Genomic DNA, 24,459 nt, shown 5'->3' on the forward strand with positions numbered 1-24,459 from the left:
GACTGGTGTACTAAGGTGGCTGCCTTCCTCTAGCAGCATAAAATTTGTACATCACAGACTTAGGGTTGATAACCCTATTAACTTTACAAAGTGTCATTGTGTCTGACCACTGGTCAAGCCAAAAGACAACTTGGAGGATGGCTTTGGTAGAAGACTCCATGACTAATGACTCAAGAGGCAAAGGAAGAGGTACTTTTTGTCCTGCAACTCTCCATGGAGAGGGCCCCAAACAGTGAGCATAATGAGCACATCTGAAGGGGTGATGAAGAAGTAGACTGACGGACAGAACATTCTCTGCCTTGAGGGAACTGGGTAAAAGCTTGTTTGATGGACTGGAAGCGAGAGAGTTCTCAGATCCATAGATCTGATCATCAACTTGATCCAAGGTCAAAATGCTGTAGCAAGATCTCACCATGGCAACTCCGGAGCAGGTCTCGACCCTTGAGAGCGATCAATAACTAAGTCTGATGGCAGCACCAAGGTTGCCATACCCAAGTAACTGAACTCATAAATGAATGCAAGGAGATTCACAAAGGAACACTTTGACTAGGGTTTCTCTTTCCGTCAGTATCAGGCCAAGCTCCAGTACTTGTGAGGCAGGAGAAACCAGAGTCCTCTCGTACCCTACGAGGATAGAGAATGCAGCAGGCTGCTCTGGGGATCTACATCATCCTCACAAATACAAGTGTTTAATCAGGCTCAAGGACAGAACCAGCATTGAAAATGGAGTTGAAAATATACCAAGACAGCAAACAACACGGGGATAGATCTCCAACGCTGATTACAGCAATGATAGAAGTGCTGGGTAATCTTCCTTCTGTCGATTGAGGTGGAAGGGTGGCACTGTCCTGTGTAGGTATACACAGGGTACTGGCGCCTCAACCCCGTCAGTGGCAGTTGGGTGCGTGTAATGAAGACCTTGAGAACTGCCATTCTCTGGACACAAGATACCACAGTACCCTGTTCAGAGAGGGGAACAGCAGTCCCATGTCCAGGTGGGAAAGGTGGAGGGTACCCAAGCTCTTTCAACGCAAACAACAGAAGGAGTACCATGCACCTTTGTCCTACTTGGTAACGTGTGTAGCCAAGGGTTTCGTGGACTACCTGGATCTCATCAACACCTGCCAAAAGAGGTAGTGGTGTATTCAAGAGCCCTTTTCTTGTGACTGCTACTAGCCATCCTGGACTTCTTTGACTTTTTCTTCTCTTCATCTTGTTAGAAGTGTCAGAACCAGAATTGGAAGAGGAAGAGGAGCAAACTTGCTTCTTACTCTTAATCTCTGCAAGTAGAGAAGTCGAAGTCTGAGCAACCATCAATGAAGCAACTCTCCTGAGGTGAGAAACCACATGGGTAACACCGACAAGAGCTGCAACACAGGGAAACACTATCACAGGGGAAATGACAGGCACTTGCAACACCTACACTGGGACTGGGGTCACAGACACAGGAGTGATAGGAATAGGGGTGCTATTGGGATCAGGGTGTAATTTTTCTGGTTTTACCAGGCCAGTGCCTTAAAATCACAGGAGACTGAGCCATTACCTGTCCTTTTGGGCCTTGGGGAGGGGGGGGGGGGGTTGTGGAACCCACCACTAAGGTCACTGGCACTGGGCTGTCAGTTCCCTCAAAAAGACCTCAAGAACTGGTCTACACGACCTAAAGATGACAAGCCTTCTTAGGTCACTCGTAATCAACGTTTTGTAAACAAGAGCTTCCAAGACATGGAGTGCAGTGATCATCTCAAACTCTATGAATCCTGTAAAAAACTACCCTGCTCCAGAAATACTCCAAGGCAAGACAGGTGCACATCCCAGAGGCTTTAATGAACAGCAACCTCGATTAGGTGCATAAAGTACTAACCAGTCTCCTTGTTTAACAAAAAGTCAATATCAACCATCAAAACTAAAAAGTATGAGAAAAAGTTTTAACAACAATGATTAAGCAGCATCAGCAAGTCTCTACTCATTCAAGGTGAAGACAAAAGTGAAGTCTCACAGGTGGGGATACTAGCTCCTGCTTATCACCTGTCGTTAACTCCCTTATTGACTACTTCAATGGTCATTCCAGCTCTGTTGAAGACATTCCATATTACAAAGGATGAAAGTTTTGTAAACGTGTAGGAACAAATCACTATTTCAGCTTGAAAATAAATGTAAAGCTGTAAGTTATGAATATAAACCAAGATACTTCTCAGGGTTAATTACAGTAAAATTAATCATATCCAATACCCATTTAACTTTAAGTAATGTTTCTTATACAAAAATGCTTTACAAATGGGTTTACCTGCTCTGGGAGGAGAGAGCAAGTCTGGCAATTATTCTTCCTAGTGTCTTTTGCTTTATCTGACCAAAGTTACCTACATGTAGGAGACATTTCATCATAAATCAGGTGGTTGCTATAAGGAAATTTAAAAGTATCAGGGAGTTGCAATCCTACTTTCACAGCTCACCCTAAGAATTTGTTTCTGAAAACATTATGAAAACTTATGCACAACTTAGTATGCTACGGTTTAAGGGCACAAATGAAAATTAGAAGTCACAGAGCAAAGCAGCTCGGTTAATAAAAACATTCAAAGAATCTGTAGTGCTGCATTGAGGATATTGTGCCACCGGCTGGAAGCAGTTTATGGAGAATGACAGTAAGTAACTGGGTCATATTTCTGCCTTTTCCTTCCTGCAGTGGAATGGTATCACAGGCTAATACTTATTATCACCTGGGGACTTTTAAGTCAGTTCAGTCTTGTTCTATCCATATTGCATACATACAAATATTGCACGAGCCATTAACTGGTGAAAGAAATTTTCACAAAAATGTTAAGCTTGTCAGTAATAATTATGACGTATCTTGTGCAGCACTGGGTGAAAATTGTATAATCATTTTAGACTGGTGAACTCGTCACTCATGTTCAAGGTTTAAACTTTTACGGTAATTACCTGATTTTGAGGTAATTTCCATGGTTTAAAGGTAATGATATTTATAATGTAATTTTGGTTTCACTAGCTCCCAATTTAAGGACATTGGAAAAGTTTTAAGATAAACTAAGGTAAAATCAGCAGCATCTAAAGTAATGGCCACATGCTCAACTTTAAACCCTGTTCATGTTAACCTTACAGTGTATGTTGAACTAGTTTATACTTAAGGCAATGTTCTTCATATTACTGTTCATAAAAATCAATTTCAACTAGAAGTCAACCTTCTAACCATTGAGATTGGTAGATGCTAAAGTGAACATATAGAACAATGGTATGCAGTTGAGAAGAGATGAACAGTATATTGGGAGGAGAGTGATGGAAATGGAGGTACAGGGATCGAGGAGAGGGAGACCAAAGCGAAGTTGGATGGAATGTATCAAGGATGACCTTCGATCAAAGGGATTAACCGGTGAAGTGTGGGACAGAGGTAGATGGAGAAAGATGACCAGAAACATTGGCCCCACATAGAAGAAGAAGAAGAAGAAGAAGAAGAAGGTATACAGTTGACAATATTGCAGATGATTCTATTGTAAAAAGTTTATTAGGTAAAGGTATCTAGTTTGTTCCATCTGAGGATATAAATTTGTAAAATCCCATTATTAGTAGGTATTGTTTAGCATTCTCTTCATTCTGGTATAGAGTCCATGGGTTATTCATCAAAATAACAAGGAGTAAAACAGGTGACCAAATTAAACAGGCTTTTACTCAATGTGGCATTATTCTCTCATGGAAAATAGCACCGCAATCCAACATTATTTGTTTTTTATCAAATTTTCTATTGTAAAAGGCCTGCCACTTATTATTATCATTATTTCTAGCTAAACTACAAACCCAGTTGGAAAAGCAGCAAGCTATAAGCTCAAGGGCTCCAACAGGGAAAAATAGCCCAGTGAGAAAAGGAAATAAACGATATAAGAAGTAATGAACAACTGAAATATTTTATTATTATTATTATTACTACTTGCTAAGCTACAACCCTAGTTGGAAAAGCAAGATGCCATAAGCCCGAGGGCTCCAACAGGGAAAATGGCCCAGTGAGGAAAGGAAATAAGTAAACTAAAAGAGAATTACCGGTAATAAAAAATTAAAATAAAATATTTTAAGAGCAGTAACAACATTAAAATAAATCTTTCATATATAAACTATTAAAACTTTAAAAAACAAGAAGAGAAATAAGATAGAATAGTGTGCCCGAGTGTACCCTCAAGCAAGAGAACTCTAACCCAAGACAGTGAAAGACCATGGTACAGAGGCTATGGTACTATTCCAAGGCCAGAAAACAAGGGTTTGATTTTGGAGTGACCTTCTCCTAGAAGAGATATTAAGGAGTATGTTTGATCTGAGAAATAACTTTTAAGAAGGCTCCTCGTGTAATTTAATCACGCATGCCAACAGGGTGGGGTAAGAAGTGAGCATAGTAACAAAGGGATTAATGTTTACATGGGCATGCATACTAAATATTCTATACTATATATAATCTGTGGAAGAGTATCTAGTTTGTTAATATTATTATTACAATCTAGGCTATAACCCTAGTTGGAAAAGTAAGATGATATAAGCCCAAGGGCTCCAACAGGGCAAAATAACTCTGTCAGTAAGGAAAGAATTTTTAGGATAATAGTTTTGAAGGGCCTCTAAAACAAGTTCATAGTTATCATAGACATCATTAATTAGCAATTCACCCGCAATCACCAAGTTATTAACTCATAGTTTGTTGATAAAAAATATTAAATCACAACTAAATCTTTTTATTGGATCTACATGGTTGCTCTCTATAGTTCCCAATCTATGATGGACTGAGATCAGGGGAACCAAGAAGAGGACATTCGTATCACAAGTTAAGAGTTTTTAAAAAAATTGTCATCAAACGATTTCATAAACCTATTAATCACATATAAACCTCAATGGATATTTAAGTGCTAAGCAGCCATGCAAAATGACCCAGTTTGAAAAAATTTAGTTGCTTAATACGAGATTGGCTAAAAAAATATTTATAAATATCTCTCTCATTCATTGAATGTAATTCAAATAAATCTTTATTGCACTTTGTAAGGTTAACAAGTTATGGTGAAGAGAGAGAATGGATTAAAAAAGTTCAACTTACTGAGATTTATTGAATACAGCACTCCAGTGCATATTCTCAGCCATTTCAATTTGGCCTCCATAATATACAATTAACTCAACAGATGCATAGTACAAGATCAGGGTCGCTCTGTCAGCTGCTTAAGTATGTAAAAGCTTTGCCACCAGCATTAATATTTACCCTTTGGCTTTCAGGCATGCAATATATACATTCCAGTGCCATTGTATTAAAGATCAAGTCAGATTTTTATAGTTTGTCTAATAAGTATCCGATGGCCTCATTTCTGTTTTCTTTATGAAAACCGACTGGCAATTTTATCACGTAACACTGGAGATACATTAATACTGGTGTTTCCTGCATTGTGACTGATTTGTGTCCGAATATTTGGGACACAACTATAAGCATATATATGATCAATGAAGTTGTGATGGTTAATTTTTTTTTCTTAAATCATATTTTACTTATTGAATTGCAACTTTAAATAAAAAAAGCAACAGAGGGATAACCTGAAAATGTTGAAGATTCTGATATCTTTAGTAGTCAAAAAAAAAGGTAAATGATTCTGATCAGATAAATCATAGCTGTGAAATTAAAATTACACAAACACAGCAACCATTTACCAATCAATATAATTTACTTAGAAGTCTCAATATGAGAAGTCAGATGTGAGTGAGTGCTAACTGTTGAATTTGTCACTTGAAGATAACCAAGTGACTTAAAGAAAGATAAGGAATTTCCAAACATTGCAGTCAGTAAATCAGGCTTATGTAAAATTAAGATTTTTATCTTTGTATCTTTTGTGTTATAGGCAGAAAATAGACGAAATCATAAGTCAACACTCTAAAAGGCACAAATATTACAAAAATCTTCCCGTGCTGTATATTTGTTAATTTCTAATTGAATATGGGTGAAATTACTAATATACAATAGCTCCACCCAATCATATGGCCTATGATGAATGCTAAGACCTGTGACCACATGAATTGTTTAAATGAATTAAGGTTATTAAAAAAAAAAAAAAAAAAAAAAAAATCTAAAATTTTACATTAAATTCAGTGTAATGACACATTATTGTCTTTGAAAAGTGGTGTGCTCTTACACATATTAGTTGATATAACATCTTTTAAAAAGAAAAAAGATTAAGTAAAAGTTAGGAAAATCAATAAGAATCTAATATTTATAAGTAGAAATACAAATGTTTTTTCACACACTCCAATTATTACAAACAGATGCATATTCTGTACATGTGACTGACAATTGTATAACCCTTAACAAAGGCGCATCAGCATGAAGTTGCCCTACATAGCAGCCACTACCATGATTAGTAATAAAGCAAATACACCAAACAACCTGTGCTCTTTATGAAAAGTAGAAGTCATAAATATCCAAAGGAACCTTTTTTCTTCTTCTTTTTTTTTTACATTTTTTTTAGCGTCAATTCTCACCACTCAAGACTCAACATCTTCTTAACCACTATGATCACTACTCACAGACAATTGCGAAACTAATTTCCAGACTCGGTGATTGCATACATAATTCTGGCTAAGGCAACAGGAATGTAAAGTTGCTAGTGGTAAGTAAAGAAATTGGAAGAGAAAATAGATAAACTGAAATAGACGGAAAAGTATCGGTCAACACTAACTGGTGTTAAGTTGAAATGTAAAATGTATCTAACCTTAAATATTATAAAAATCCTTTGGATATCCAGAATTCAGTTGTACTCCTATAGCATTGAAAACATTGAGGTAGAGGGCCAAAAGGCATGCACAGAGAGACAGAGATGATACCATTAAGGCAATGGAGATAGCTGTTTTGGCTGAAACTGGGATTATTGAAAGAATAACAAAACTGCCAGCCATTGTCTTGTATAATAATTCATCCGAAGTAACAAAGCCATAGTACATAACACCCCAAAATGCAAAAGCTACAAGCAGTGAATAACAATTCTAATGCTGTTGATCTAGGTTTTACCTTCGGAAGCCCCATAAGAAATAATAAAACCAAAAAATTTACATTTGATTTTCAATTGCACATTTTTCACTGTTTATTAATGTCAATCCAAGTGTTTATAACACCACTTTATGACGACAGAGAAAGAATGTTGTTGCCACAGCCTATAACATGTACTTACACTAATAGAAAACCATCTAACTGTCTATGTATATATCACATGGTCCACCTACTTCTTGATTCATGGCGAAAATTAAAATGGTAAAAAGCAATGACTATTGAATCGTCTTGTTAAATAATTCAAATAACTTTATTCATTAAAATAGAATCCCTACACAATAACTTCCACTGATGAATAGAAACCAGTTACATTAACAATCAGATTAAAAAAAGCACAACGGACCCTATTGCTTTCATGCATCCCTGTGTGATACTTGTTAATACATATAAATCTATTACACTTAATACCTATCAAAGGCTCATTCACAAATATTGTGAAAGGTTATACAATGTGAAAGAACACAAAATAATTTCATGTACATATGAACACCATGAAAAGGTCTGTTTAATTCTGAAAAAAAAAAAAAAAACCTAAAAAAGGATGAACATTACCATTTGAGCACAAAAATATTGAGATATTCTCCAAACAATCATTCTGTAGGTTTAGAATAAAATTACAATTCACAACAAGGGTTTATCCAGATTTACCAGAGCTCAAGTATAGAAAGATCTAAACCAGAAATAAAATCTATGAACACACACTATTAAATACTCAACTTTCAAATAGAATTTGATCATTCCAAACATTCTTCATTTCATAAAGTAAAGTGATTTAAAGCTATTCTAAAATTTGCATGATTAAATGTGGACAAGAAAACAAGAATGAGATTCCCCTACCAATAAAAGAATAAACCACTCATGGTACTGACCTCAGACGGATGCAGTATGTGGTTACTGCGCTCAGTCACCCTTTTTGGTCGACTGAGCAATCAAATAAAAACAATCAAATTGTGATATGTGATGTATTAAACAATTCAAAGCTAATAAAAAACCTACATAATAATCATAATCACTTTTCTAGAGGCACATGAAGCAAAAGTTATAACATACATTAACTGCCATTTTTTGTGTTAGATCCGATAAGGAAAAAATTAGATGAAGAGAGCACATCATATTATTATAATAAAAACCTGGCACCAATCTTAGGAATAAGTCTACTCATTAAACGCATCATTACCTAAACTTAACACATACAAATCTCATATGCATAAAAATCCAATATTCATAAAATTGCAATATTAGGCTCTCAATTCATAGATTTTCCTTAAGACCTGAATTGGTTTTCATATAAAATTATTTATTTTTTTGTAACAACCTCAGAAATATAAGTAAGTTTGACGCTTGTCTAGGGTACAATATTAGATGATATAAAAATGTAAAGTATGGAGTCAATTTTGGCTTATATTTCTAACTCATTACCAGGCTTAAAACTCCCACTTTCCCTCTCCCAATCACCATCCTTCTTCCCCCCTCCCCTACTTCTCTATAAACCATACCCACATTAATGGTAAATTCAGGGACATATAAGAAAGGAAATATTCCATTTTTATCTATTATGCTAATAAAACATCTTCCTCTGCTGTAACTGGAGAAACAGGAGACACTTGACCATCTTGCCTTCGATACGAAGCCCACCGGGCGTCATCCGATTCGTGAGTAATGTAGCGAACACCAACTTTAGCTTCAAGTTCTCTCAAATCACACCAACACTGGTAATCTTGAAGCCACACATGTGCTAAAGACTTATCAACAGTCAATCTTTTTCTTTGTTTCACTTGTAAAAGGTTATTTATTATTTCAATAGCTGAAAAAGAGAAGTAAGTAACAATGAAACTGCAACTGGTAATTACTTGAAATAGTAGGTTTTGATACTAAAGTATTAAGCACAAATGGGCAGGATATCATACAGAACAAGAAATTGCTTTGATTTAAGCAACACCATTGCATCACCAGTCAAGTATCCTAAACCATGATCAACTTGTCTTTTAGTAATTAGTCCTTTTGATTGATTGAACATGCCTGATATTCTCAAAACTCTCGGTTAGGAAGTGTACAAGCCATTAACACGATTATGACAAGGATGAAGGATCTAATGAACTTCTCTGTTAGGAAAGAGTAGCTTTATTTCAATACTGTATTATTATTTCATGGAACTCTACATTTTCATAACTCAACTGTCGGCTTCTAAAATGAAGGCAAATATACAACAGAAGAATTAAGTAAGAAGGAATGATAAAAAGGCTCAGCAAGTAATGTTATTCATGAACCAAACAACATTAACAAATTTAGATATACTGTAATCTATTGAGACTGGTTTTTATGTTTCACTGAAGAACCCCATAACCGAACTGTTAGATTAATTTGTAACTGTCACAAATTATTCCACAATACCTGCCATTTCTTAACAAGATGGGTATTAAAGATGCAATAATGATAAATCTTTCATGGTAACATCTAAACTTTATTTCTTTTCCTAAGCAAGATATTTCTCAGTTCCTTGTACAGTATCATGATGATTACCCAATGAGTGCCACAGTGAAATACATAATTTTTTACAAGCTATTACCCAAATAGGCATTTAAAGTTACCTTTCAGTTTTTGAAGTTCCCTTCACTGAAAGCAAAAGGGTAATCTCTTAATAATAGGGAATGCAGGGTGAGATGGCCTATTTGAAAAAGAAAGGTAAGGAATACAAGAAAAAAGCAGAACATAAAAATGACTGTTGTGAGAAATTTAGTTATTTAAAAATGAGAAAACCTCAATTTGGCAGGATTCTATTTTTCACACTAATGCCATGAATAACAATATGAATAACCATACTATATGCTTAAATTGCTAGTGATGCATACAAAATATAATATTCTTGGATTAATTCATATTTTCCCTAGCTATAAAAAACCCAGTCCTTTAAATAAGGAAATACTAGTGATACATACAAAATATAACAGATTTTTAAAGTAATTCATATTTTTCCTAGCTATAAAAAACTTATTTCTTTAAATAGGGAAATTTTTTCACCACGAATGGCTGTTGAATTCGTTACCGAGGTAATAACAGGTGGCGAGTGCAAACCCTGCCCCTCCACCTGTCGGAGGATCTTAACTAACCTTCAATCGAAAGACCATGTCCAAGGCTGAATAGTAGCCTTTAACAGCCGTGACTGTGAGACACTTCTCTTGGCGAAAGAGAACTAGGAAGTCTACAATTTGTGCTAGAATTACTCCAACTGGAGAAGCATCCCTTCTTCATCACCAATTGCAGAAGACGGCTCACTTCCCCTTGTAGACAGCTGCAGAGGTCTGTCACAGGTACCCAGACACCATCTTTGCAGTGTTTTGTGAAAAGCCTTTTACTCAGAGGAGATGCTAGATAAACTAGAACTGTGAAGTTACAGCAACTTCACGGATTGGTGGTAAAGTACCTCTGAAGCTGCGGCTGACAGAAGAGAGTGGATCATTGGGGTAGATCATCAAGGACTTCAATTAGAAGTGCCAACAAATACGGATACCACTGCATGAGGCCATCTTTTTGCCACAAGGGTTATCCTGAGTCCTGCTGTAATCAACACTAGGTTGATTAACGGACAGATCAGGCTGAACAGATGAAAGGTGTATGTGTCCAGGTGATATCAAGGGTGTTGAAATGCATCTCTGAACTCAAGTAATTGGTCAAGAATAGGGAGCAAAACATAGGAGGCTTCCTGTTTAGCTGTGTGGTCACTGCTAGTACATTCTTCTCCCCCAAAATATACTTGGCTGACAACTCTACGGCACTGAACGCTGCCCAGACATGCATCTGATTCATTAGCTTAAAACGAGGATGCTAGACCGTGCCTCTCTACTTACCGATGTAAGCCACTATGGTGGTGATGTTACTCATCAACCTTATAAAGTGCCTCCTCAAACATTGTTGGAATGCTTGCAGAGCTAAAAAGGCTGCTTGCATTTCCAGGACATTGATGTGCAGATAGATTTATTTTATTTATCAACCCAGAAGTGAGGCTCAATAAACAAGATCCTCCCAGAAGGCTACACCGAGGTCACATCCCCCTTACCGTTGCCCTCATAAATGAGTGCAATGATGTCCACATAGGAACACACTTACTAGGGACTGTCTGCCTCCGTTGGCACCAGTCCAAGGTCCTTATCTTAGTAACAGACGTATCCTAGGTACCCTCATATCCAGCCGGGGTAGAGGGTGTAGCAGGTTGCTTCCAGTCTTTGGGCTGGGAGGGGGGGGGGGGGGGGGAAGAGTTTACCACTGGGGCCACAGCACTTGTAGCAAGCCAAACTTTTCACCACTGGAGTCACTCAGGAGACACTGGCACTGGGACTGTGGGAGAAGTTGCCTAAGCTACAACCTCCCTCAACTAAGTCATATGCCTTACCTGAAAGAACTAAAGATGCCCAAGCCTGCCTTAAGTCAAAATAATTGTAAGCAGTCTGCGGGGTAAAGGGCGAAAAGCCTCTAACCTCCGATGAATGCAGCAAACATGGGGAACCCCACATATCACCAGAACCTGAAAAACCCACTGAGGTAGATCAGAGAGCTCCTTGCTCCTGACACATTCTCCAGGGGACAAGCCAGGCCTTCGAGCAGGAGTGGTGGTGGCAGAAGCACTCAATGAGGATATCGAAGAAGTAAATGACTTCAGCATTTCCAAGGCAAACCTTGGAGAAGGTTTAGCTTTCTTTCTACCACTCAGGGCATACGCATGCCACTGCACAAGAGACCAAGACCAACACTCGGCACACAGGGATGATTGTAAACAATCATGTCCCCTACAAGAAGAATATAGAATGTGTATGGATCTACAGCAGCTTTACACAACCCGGTTACAATGCCTACTCTTTCCCAAGAATTATACAGCAGCTTTACACAACCCGGTTACAATGCTTACTCTTTCCCCAAGAATTACAAATCTCTTGCTTCACATCCATCACAAAAGCAAACAACAGTCATCCTGAAAGAAAGAAAGTTAAAAAAATTCACTTAACCCTTCACTACGATGACGTACATTGCAAGTCAAACCATGCCAGGTACAAGGGTGTATGAAGTACCAGATACATCATTTCAAATATAAACAATATAGAAGCTAAAATCATTTGTTTACCCTACCAAGAGTAAAACACAAGGTTGTATACCATACAAAAGGATATTTCATTAAAAATAGCTCCTCTTGATTTTAGCCCCTTCTTTCTTCAACCGACCAACCAAAATTTTAGGAATCTGGTCTTTATTCCTGCTTGTGTAGGGATAATTTTAGTGTGCTTTTATGTTACCAAGCATAATCTATACTCTCTTTAGCCAATGGCAACATTTCCTACTTGAAGCATTACTCTAACCCCTAATAATCCCTGGCTTAGAGACATCGCTATCCTCACATATCACCTCACCAAAAATCGAGACACATGCTATTCTAATCTTTATTCGTAACTATGAAAGGGCTATTTAAGTGTATTCCTATTATGAAATACTTGATCAAATCCCACAAAGTATTCTCTAAAGTGAAAGGTGGCAGCCAAAAAACAAAGTGAAGATATTTCCCCTGATTATTAAAATCCATTACCTCATTATCAAAGCTAATGGCTGTTCCAACTGGTGCTGAAAACATTTCACTATTTAAACAACGAAAGGTTTGTATATGCATAGAAAGAAAATATATAGTTATGGAATCATTGAGTGATATTAGAGTAATTGCATGAGAGCACATATTGAATACTGACAGTGACTAGCAACTTATAAAACTATGCAGTTGCTAATCTAATATAATATAGTACCTATATTATACTTTTAGCATAAAATGGAATGGATATCAGTTGATCAGAGAAGCAATAAGTATGGAAGTTTTAGGGTGAAGATGGGTAGAAAGGCACAAGGCACTAGAAGAGCTGGAAGACCCAGGCCTACATGGCTGAGGACTATGAGGCACAAAGTAGGAGATGATGAATGGAAAAATATTGATTTAAAAGCTCAAGATAGAGATGACTGGCGAAATCTAACAGAGCTCCTATGCCAACAATAGGTGTAAGAGGACATGATGATGATTCTTATATCATTTACTTCACAATACTCACCATCTGGAGTGATTTCTTTCCAAGGGTTAGGAGGATACATAAAGGCAGCATTCTGGATCTGATCATTTATATCTTCATCCTCATTGAAGGGGAATGTTCCGGACAGAGAGACATAAGTAATAACACCAACAGACCACATATCAAGAGAACGATTGTAGCCTTTGTTGCGTAAAACTTCGGGGGCTGGAAAGATAAGAAATGATTCAGTATATGATGGATTAGGCTACGTGATCATTTTATTTGATAGGGTCTTACATTTTCATAGAAAAACAGATTTTATGAACAAGGTAATGGACAGTTTTATTCTAACTGGCTTGACAAAAACATACGACAACGGAGACCAAAATAAATTGCTAGCTAAGACCTACACCATATTCAAGCAAAAGTTTTACTACTGCGCATATGTTCTGAATGATTCTTGTGTAGAGTTATACAAACATTTTTAATACCTACACTATATTCAGTTGAAACTTCTCTTATTACTGTATACATTATGAATGATTCTTGTGTAGTGTTTATTGGAAATACACTCAAAATTATTGCTTATGATAAAAACAGCCCAGTAAATCTTGTGAAGAATATAAAAATTATTCACTTGTTAAATTTTACCACACTATCAAGGTCATTCTACTTTACCTGTAAAAGTAAATACTTCCATAAACGTGGTTCAGTACTCACCCAAGTATGCAGGGGTCCCAACAACAGACCTACGGAATGATTTTTCTCCAATGATACGAGCAAAGCCAAAGTCACACAGCTTAACTTGTGGAAAGTCACTACTTGAGGACAGTAGTACATTTTCTGGCTTTAAATCACAGTGAACAATATTCTTACTATGAAGGTGTTTCAGGGCTGTTAAGATCTGAAAAAATTTAAACCATATAGTGTACTTTAGTAAATTTAAAATTTGGTTTGGATCCACCTTCATTTCTAAGTTATGGAGTTATGATTCAGTAGCTGTTTAGTGTCTACTCATAAAACTTTATTATAAAAAAATTGAGAATAAGCTACACTTTAGGCCAAACCACACCTTTAGATTCAATGCACACCCACAACTCTTAAAACTTTTAATAGCACAGTCTAGCATCTTAGTTAAGAGTAATGTCGTAAGTTCATGTTTACACTCAGAAATCACAAAGAGTATTTTGTCAGCATACAATTCTCTAATGGTCATTGTTTGTGTTCTTAGTTCCAATTTACAGAGTACAATATAAGAATGATACAAGTCCTGTTTCTTTCCCCAGATTCCACTTCCTTAAATATTTCCCTCAAATATGGTTGCATTTACACTTTCACATGGAATCTGTTTATCTTTTAAACTAATATATCATAAGGATAATCTATAAAATAGATTTAGGAAAGGGTAGTCTGCTGGGTTTTGACATCCCATGATAAGAAAGGGACAGTCTCTATGAGCCCAGAACTTCCTTGCAAAAGAGAAGTAGAATGAAGAGGAAAGATAAGGCTAGCATCTGAGATGCGAGTTTGATTTTTAACAGCTTACCTGATAAATAATGAATTTAGTGATTCTTTCAGAAAGTTTCCCTCTATCAGATGAGAGAATCATTTCTAGCATATCTCCTTTCAATTTCTCCATTACGACAAAGATTCTCTCTGGTGTTTCAAACATTCTTTCTAAGTTGACAACACCCTGAAAAATTTCAAGAAATGTTAAGTTTTCAGTTTATACTTATAATAGATTAAAATACAAAATTAAGTATTTGTAAGTAAATATGATAACACTTAAATGTAAAAACAGCCACTCTGAAATACCTAAAGAGAAAATCCCAAATAGCCAATACTACCGTATTCATACAAAAGATGTCACATTACCTTGATGAATAAAGAATACTGTATACTTACCAGTAATGCATGAGTCATAAACTGAATAATTTTTCTATATTTATCATTTTCTTCAACAAAATAACTTTGTGGCTAACAAAGTGTAATAACAAAATATTTGAGTTTAACAATACTTTTTCCAACCTTCACCAGGCTCTGCAAGCAAAGGTTTCAATGTCAGAGCGACCAATGACAACGATGCTCCCCAAATTGGAGAATCCACAGTGAATGCTCCTAAAGGAACAACAAAAATTGTGGGAACCTGTTACGGGGAAGTGATAGGGACACTCACAAGGGCTCGCAACATAGCCACAAGCGGGGTTACAAACATAGAACATGGGAGTTATGGGAACTGGTCCCACAAGAACATGGATAGGGGGGTGAAATCACAGGGTAAAAAGGGCAAACACAGGGGTCACTTGGTCGAGATATGCATGGGGAACACCTGGCATCGGAGCAACGCCTTTCTGCCCCAGGGATGACCTATACCCAACCAACCTAGGTACGAGACCTACGGGTTCCGGAGCTTCCTGGCAAGCAACGGTGTCACATGACAAGCCTTTACAGCCCTTGGTCTTAATGGGAGAACCACTGAAGATATTACACACCATGCCTTTCACTAAGGGTACCTGACAGGCCTAAGAAGGCTCATTCCTTCCCTAGATCAAACTCATTGTCATGGGTATGCACAAATATACAAGAACCTCCAACCTCCAATGGGGTGTGGCAAACACTGGGGAAACCTACACAGCACAAGAACCTGAAAAGCCTACCAATGTAGCTCCAAAGGGCTTTCTACTACTGACGCATACTTCCTGGGGACAGAGATGGAGCGTAAACGTACAAGCAGTGGTAGCAAACACACTTAATGAGCAGAAGGAAGAAGCAAAAGTCTCTCTTCCCTTTCTAAGGATATGCCTGTCATTGCACAGGAACCACACCCAATGATAGTGAACAATCATGCTCAAGCAAGAGGTGTGTGTGGATCTTCTGCCAGCTTAACAAAAACTAGAAGCAAAATCCACCCTTACCCGCAAGTAAGAATCTCTTGCTTCACATCCATAGCAATCAACAATCAGCATTCACTTCCTGAAGGAAAAATAAAATAAAAAGTTTGATTAAAGGCGCAATAGTATATCTGTACTTACTATGGCCAAACACATAAGGGAAGATTTCGATAGGTAGAGGGGTGGGGTCTCTCAACTTGGCTCACCCCCTGATTTCAATGTCCAGTTTCAGCTCATGCTGAAAACATCCTATTTATAGGAATAAAGGTTTGTATATGCGTAAGAACAATTACTTAGTGGACTAAGCCTTAGGAAAACTAATTTGAAAGAAATGATTTTCTAAAATCTGAAAAGAAAGATTCTTCAAGAAGGGTCTGCATGGCATTGAAGTAATTGACAACAATCATGTTCCAGCTGACCACCTATACTAAATTTAATGCAATTGGTGGGATACACCTAGTTCTCACGAATGAGCAAAGAAAGCATATGAATGCAATAATACAATGTTTATGATTAATAACTTGTCCCTAGTACCAAAGGAAATGAAAAATAGTTCATATCTTTCCAAATACTTGTGAGTAATGCCTGTGCAAAGAAACAATATATAAATATAAATGTCTAAATACTGTAATATATTTCTGTTAAAACACTCCCGATTCAGTAAGAGGATAAGAAAAACAAGAAACTGGTCCCTATGAACCAAAATGTTTGTAGGTAGTATGCTTCTGGAAAATGTATATTCATTCTACCATGCATCTTCTCTTCTGACTCATGAATTATCATCTCCATGAAATGAGCATTGCTTTTCTACACAGGCAGTGGTTACCTTCAACACTTCAACAAGTTCAAAGAAAGATGGATTGCTGTTTACACCTCCCTTAAAGGCAAGAATAAATACAATTCATCTTCTTACTGGATACGTGTGCTTCCTATCATATTGAGCGTGGGTCACACGGAACATTGTATAAGAATATGTATAAATATGCTAAAGTGTTTCTTTGTTGAGTAAAACGCAATCTCAAACATACACACACACCTTGAACACAGAATCTCTCAGAGATAAATAAGTTATCAAAAGATACAAAAGGAATGCAAGAAAACCACGAGCTTACAAGACAAGGAAAAGTCTGTCCTCTGAAACCAGTCAAAACAATAATTAACAAAGTCTAGCATTATCTCTAAAAGAAAGGGAACGGAAGATTCCAAAGCTCGGCATTGTAGAAATTCCATTATAAACTGAAGCTGTAAAACTTGTACCACTGTCATATTGAAATCGAGACCTCTTTGTCCAACAAAAATACTTTTTATATTGAAGTACAGTATATTGATATCAATCATTATTCACATAAACGGAACTCTCACATAAGGGAAGCATTTTACAAAGGGAAACATATTTTTACATATTGTACAAAGGAATATTTTCATCAGACAGGATATACACTAACGTAAGAAAACTGCATCTACACAAATCAGTGATGCAATCAAGGGAATCAGCCAGCAATATGTTTTGTCACCCTGAAATTTAACCCCTCAAGCCATAAAACTAAAGTTTGTAAACTTTAAGTTTTTTATCCCGTAAACTTTTGAAGGCTTTTTTCAATTAGAAACTGTTCTTTATTAAGTGTTTAATGTCCATGAGATTTGATGGTATACTCGGGCACACTATTCTATCTAATTTCTCTTCCTGTTTTATTAAAGCTTTTAAAGTTTATATACTGTAGGCAGTATTTATTTTAATGTTGTTACTGTTCTTAAAATATTCTATTTTTCCTTTTTTTTCATTCCTCACTAGGCTATTTTCACTGTTGGGGCCCCTGGGCTTATAGCATCCTGCTTTTCCAATTAGGGTTGTAGCTTCAAAAGTAATAATGATAATGAGATAACCACTTAAATACCTAGACAATTTCTTTAGCATGTCATTCATTTATCCAATGAGTTTTTTCTTATCTTTATCATAAAAAATACCTCTTCAAAAGCCGGATAAAAATTAACAATCTTAAGATATAAAAAAAAATAATTGTGGTATATTTGGACAAGTCTTGCCATGTTATATACAAATTTTGCTAAAATTGGTAAAATAATAAAAGAAAAACATGAAAAATTAGCCAAAACCAATATGGCCAGTGGAGATTGGGAACATCGACCCCACATAAAAGTGTGAAAAGATGTAGACAAAGAAGAAGAAGAAGAATTGAGAAACATGATATTTTAGATGAAGAACAATGATTTAAGTCATGGCCTTTCAAAGTTTTGACTTGCATTAAATGCATCCACAAAGAAGTAACCTTATGAATACTGTATTATGCCTTTAATTTTTAATTTTTTTTTGGATACATAATTAACAAAAAATTAATTATTCATATTAATCGATAAAGCATTATTTTCAATTGTCAGGCTCTTCACCTTCCCTGCATCAGCAGGTATTGGGCATGAAAATAACACTGAAATTTCATTAGAATTGCATGTGCTATAAGTCTATCCTTGTGTTAAATCCATCCCTTCAAAATTCAGTGAAAGACTATTGATACTTAAATATCTAGGTGCAAGATATGAAATGAGTTCAAGTAGCCCTTCACTGTTGATGGGGATATTTGTCTTGTAGATTATCAGAAGAATATTGGGAGTTAAATGGCAGGACAGGTGTCGGGAGTTTCGAACTGATCACTCAAAAACCCCGCCATTTAACTCCACGAACGTTGTGTTAAATTGAGGCAAGATTGGAAGATCTCGCGGGCGTTTCTACGAATGAGTATTGTCCAGTACGTGACGGTATTGTGGCATAAAATTCAACCACCTGGTGGGGAAGGAGCGGGTGTCAGAGAGACAAGGTGTTTATTATTTACGAATTACAAAAATGATACTGTACTGTTTTACTATGACAAAAATATCGATGTATATGTTTAGAGCCAAGGATTCTCTAGTTTGTTGGATTACGGCAAATTACGGCCGTCAGCCGAAGTATTAAGTTTACTCTTTGATCTGAAGTAAGACTTTGATTGTTTCTCCGTCTTGTGGTGGATAAAGAAGCTATATCAAACCCCTAATTGAATAAATAACGTAAGAATTCCCTCGCATCTCCCAAGGACACTTTAGTTAGCGCGGGAGATCGTAGTTTTCCTCAGAGCTGTCCAGCACGACGCTCTTCCATCTCTGCCTAAACCCCTAACACAGTAAGTAGTGCTATTGTTAGTCTCTCCGTCTCTGCTCCAAGCCACGTGATACCAGGTCGGTTCCTTTTTTCCGAGTGTTACATGTAACATATCGGTCTGTAAAATTGTCATCCCTGGGACTGGGGATTGGTTTTATGCACTAAAATACGCCTATGGACCTTGGTAGGTGATTTACCAAGGAACTACCCCTTTAATTGTGAAAATTTAGTCTTTTTTTGGTCCAACGTGGACTTCGTGCTTTATGAGCACATGTTGCAGACCCCTTAAGGGTGACAGTTCTATTTTTCAGTTAGCTTAAGTGTTATTGTGTGTTATTTCTCTAACAAATGGTTATTTTTGTAATAAATTTGAAAATTATAATCATATTTTATTGAATCCTGAATAGTTTTGGAAAGCAAACCTCTTCAAGGTCTTGTCATCGGCTCATTCCATCGAGCCTAGAATCATTCATTTCAACACGTCGGAGAAAAATCACGACAACAGGATTAGAAATGAAACTATAAAGAGAGGTTACTTGAGTGACATATGTGGATGAGATCATGATAAGGGGTAGATGGAGATGATTTTGGCATGCTCTTCGCTCTCCCCAAGAGAGATTAGTTCACCAAAGGTTCAGCTGGGCTATACAGGGCACTAGAAGAGCTGGATGATCCAGGCTTACATGGCTGAGGATTATGAAGTGCAAAGTAGATGATGAATGGAGAAGTATTGAATTAAAAGCTAAAGATAGAGACGACTGGCGAAATCTAACCTAGGCCCTAGACGTCAATAGGTGTAGGAGATGATGATGATGATGATGATGAGATTATCATCAATGACGTTTACCCATATTACTTTCATCCTCCCTCTCTAACATTTAGAACAAAAAAAAAATAAATTAGCAGCCATTAGCACCACATGAGAAATAAGATTTTAATAATACATTATTTCTATAATCAACTGATACTTATATTGCTTTTTTTTCTCTCCTTTTAAGAGGCCCATGATTCCAGTATAAAATTGAGACAATCTAGCGGCTGATAAAAAATAATCATGATTTGGTTAGCTATCGTCTTTTGTCTTTCAGACTGCACCAATCTCATACTATGGGGTCGACTGTGTGTTTTCTCTGCCTTCAGATTGTTAAAAGTTATTTAGGTTACTGGTGATTTAAAGAGAATCGTTTAAGAGTGGTCATTATCTGTATTCTTTATGTATCCTGCGCCAAAGGCTGGATTGTGATTCAGGAAATAGTTGAGAGGGATACAAAGGCCTTTCAGTTCTTTTACGGAAAAATACGCTCAAATGGTCGTTGACCAAATCAAACGTTCACAGCGTAGAATAAGACTAAATTTTAGTTCAAGGAATAAAACAGAAAGACTAGGCTAGTTTATTAATGTGAAGATGATGAAAATGAAGCTTCTCCACCCATTAACTAGTCTATCTTTGATAGTGTTGAGCTTCAGAAGCTCGTATCATCCGTAGCTACTTTCATAAATAAATGCTGCAAAACGTTCAAAGTGCCTTCTTTTATTTTCCCTTTTCAATTTACTGTAATGTACTGTAGCAGTGAATTTTACAGACTAATATTAGTCAAAGATAAAATCTTATCAACAAGAAATCTCTCTCATTTCTTTTTTAAAGAGCTAATTCATCAAATCATTTTCTAATGAATTAGAAAACAAGAAGCATCAATATTCAAAATACAAATTTTCTTACCGTTTTTCCGTGTAAAAATAAATTTACTAATAAAAATAATAAAGCAATAAAAAATATTGAAATTTGGGACTTTAAATGCAAAAGAATATATAAAACCACTGCCGACAGAATTAACAACGGCTGATGATTAGCTGATCATAATGCCTGTGCACGAGTGACAACACAAGAAAAGGGATTTTGGTGAAGGAAAAATCTATTTCTGGGTGAGGGACCTGTGTCCCCCAGTGAAATGCCCCTTAAAGCACCATTTCAAAGGTATAAATACTGCTAAATATACCAGAGAAAAAAGTTGCATGGAATGCTAGGAATATATCTAGCTCGTTCACCCCTAAAGGGTGTTGGTATTAAAACTGGGGTAAGTGATACCGCAACCAGAGATCCCTTTCCAATTAGACTTCTCCCTCCCTAAAATTTCCTGTTACTACGAGATGTCATTCACTACAGCTACTTTAAACTTTACACTGTAAATTTACATTGAGATTTTAGTATCTCATTGGTTTGTAATGTATGTACATTGATTTTAGATTATTCTTAAGTATCCTTTCATAAGATTAGTTTTTTTAATCAATACTTTTAAGAGTGATATAAACAATATTATTTATTACATTTTAGCAATTAGCAATTTCTGGTTATTCACTTGATTTATTTTATTGCTAGATATTCCTCCTCAATAATTTGTTCTTTTTATAATTTTCTGCAATAAATTTCTTTCCCTGTTGGGGCTCTTGAGCTTCTAGCATCAAGTTTTCCAAAATAGGGTTGCATCTTAGCTTATCAATAATCTATATATTAATACGATAGCATGTGTGTTATTTATTTTGTGTCAAGATTTAAAGAAAACAGAAATAATTTCAAGGTATACTCTTAAAAATTCACATTAGACTTTGATCACTTACCCAAAGCACATCTTATATAGTTTTCCCAATTTTGTCTTTAGAAACTGACTTTTTTTTAAAAAAATAGACAAAAAAAATTGAGTTCTATCAATTTCCATAACCTAGATTATAAAATTAATCTCGGGACGTTTTATTCAAACATGTATAGTTAGGAACAAGATAATTAGTATTGAAAATATTATTTCGTGTAATTTACACGAGTTCCGCTGGTCATAATTATTATAATAATAATAATAATAATAATAATATCATTAACCTTTTTGTCATTATACAGGATGCTAAATATCTTAATGATAACTGCAAGCATATCATACTGGTTTCTATGTTCCACATGAAAGTATCAACATGGGGTCAATCCCCCCAAAAAGAGGTGTACTTCAACATGACAGGTGGCTTCAAGTTACTTTTTACAGAAATAAATAAAAAAGGCAAAGAGGAAACACATCTAAAAAAAATAACTCTGAGAGAAACATCCTCAATACAGTAGGTCTTGTCCAAAATAGACTACTGTACGGATGGAAGTTATATATATACAATCAGTAAAACGCATGCCAAATTAAGTTGTCAAGAGGAAAAAATATGTAGCACTGAGAAAGCAACCATACTCACAATGCAACCAATACAGTCATCCTCACAAAGCCCACCAGTAGATATAACACATTCTGGAATCATAATTAGGACACTAAAGATTGGCAAGAAGAAAAGAGTGAATTCCTCTTTACTGGGAAACTACTAAACATTCCACATACCTTTGACCAATACTATCCTATAATTCACATAATGTATCAAAATAAACTAACAATTCATAAAATAACAATCAGGAGAATCATCTGAATAGTAATAAAATAGATACCGTCGAGTTCATTTTGGACTCTGAAAAAATAATATAGACTATCACTACATAATATTTTTTCACTTATATGTAGTTGGCATTGTGTCTAATACCAGCCCTTGTGTTTACATTATTTAGTAATATGTTTTAAATTGGCCAGGTTGATCAGGTTTGTTCATTCTGTACACTAGGGGCTTATTTAAAGCATTGGAAGCCGGCAAAGGTTAATATTTACTAATATAGAGGAATCTGGCATTAATAGACATAGCATTATTTAACTCGGCAGTATGCATTAGACTTGCTGGGAATGGCAACTGAAGGTGAATTAATTAACACAATGACCTACGCCATTGCTAACATTCTTTACCCATCATCATATATATGGCTAAATAAATGAAACATATTACTAATATAAAATACATAATTAACATCTTTTTTCAAATATCTAGTTTTTTCAAAAACACATTCATGTTCTTAAACTGATTGATCATTTAACAGCTCATATTTTTTAACTAAAATATCCTGCACACTGCAGTATTTTTTCTAATGAACAAGGGTACAACATGAGTTAAGCACATGTCTCTGGCGATTCCAAATATTGATGATAGCTGTTTATAGTACAGCAAATATGAAAAAGTGATGGCATTGTTTGTTTGGCCCTGAAGATCCATGAGGCACATGCACAGAGGTTATCATTATTTTCATTTTGTACTCCAAACAAAACTCTGCCAGTCTTGGGAATTTGGGGGCTATATATGAGTGATGGGCTGTAAGTAAAGTACACAACACTATCATCTCTTTACCATAAAAGCCTGTAACACCCCTTATAACTTCTATACAATGGTCATTAAAGGGAGTCTGACCTACTATTTATTTTTGCTAAATCTTATGAATTCATTGTTATGATAATTGCAGTATCTGTGCGTGTCTTTACTTATTAAACTTTATATATTCCTTGATTGTTCCATCTGTGAATACCACAAGTCATAAATGAAAGAAAATATTTATTGAAAAGAAATGGGGAACAAGATCAGCAAACTAAAAACAAATCAACCCTGCCATGAAATAAATTATATAGAGGTTTTTCACACCAAATACTGTAACAAAAAATTTGAAAAAGATTTTGAGGAACCAACAAAGTGAACTCTCTTCTACGCAAGCCTGATAAGTCTTGAAATTGCCATGTATAATTTGTAGTGAATGAAAATACTGCATCATAATGACACCTCAGTATCATCATTGAATAGTTCACTAACACTATAAACTGTGAATTGAAAACAGCCTGTTAATGCAAGATTCTACTATATTCTTTCTTTCTTCTGTTTCATTCTTAATTCTGTTATCTGTAAATAATCATTGATGTACATTCTTATGGTTCTCATGCCACAGTAAAATATTTCAGTTACACAGAGTTGGAAGGTCATTTAATTCATTTGATAGCATGGTTTCCAAGCCAATTGGCACTTCCCTAAAATTGTGGTAAAAATAACTTTTTTCACATGGAACTAATTGATAATATTGAAAGAAGAATAATGCCTTGTAATTCAGTGTTTAGTAAGAAAATGTTCTTAACTTTCATTTGCCTTTAATGATAAGTAATGTTTTAGACAATTTGCACTGGACAGAAGGCAAAATTAAGTATTTAAGGAAATTGATAATTCAGATCACTATGCAATGAAAATATTTCTGCCCATTAGTTTCATTATACTTAATTCAGTACAGTACTTCCATTCAACTAAAATATGAGGAAGCTTTGCAACATATGATTAAGTTGTTAAAAAGAAAAATTAAATATAAACAAAGAGAAAATTTAATAATTTTGACAATTCAACTTTGAAGAAATTAGGCCTATAGTTACAAAATCTCTAAAC

The 24,459-nt window shown here is 35.7% G+C and overlaps 1 protein-coding gene across 1 annotated transcript in view; it reads right to left on the minus strand.

Annotated features, from left to right (window-relative positions):
• Positions 1-7,294: 7,294 nt before the first annotated feature.
• PKD (serine/threonine-protein kinase D3) overlaps positions 7,295-24,459 on the minus strand; it is a 92,653-nt gene continuing 75,488 nt past the window's right edge. Inside the window, 4 exon segments of the mRNA XM_068385374.1 lie at positions 7,295-8,870; positions 13,144-13,326; positions 13,822-14,005; positions 14,648-14,794. Of these exon segments, the coding sequence (XP_068241475.1) occupies positions 8,620-8,870; positions 13,144-13,326; positions 13,822-14,005; positions 14,648-14,794 (765 nt within the window). The 3' untranslated portion in view covers positions 7,295-8,619.

Source organism: Palaemon carinicauda, chromosome 13 (assembly GCF_036898095.1).
Source record: "Palaemon carinicauda isolate YSFRI2023 chromosome 13, ASM3689809v2, whole genome shotgun sequence".
Classification (NCBI taxonomy): domain Eukaryota; kingdom Metazoa; phylum Arthropoda; class Malacostraca; order Decapoda; family Palaemonidae; genus Palaemon; species Palaemon carinicauda.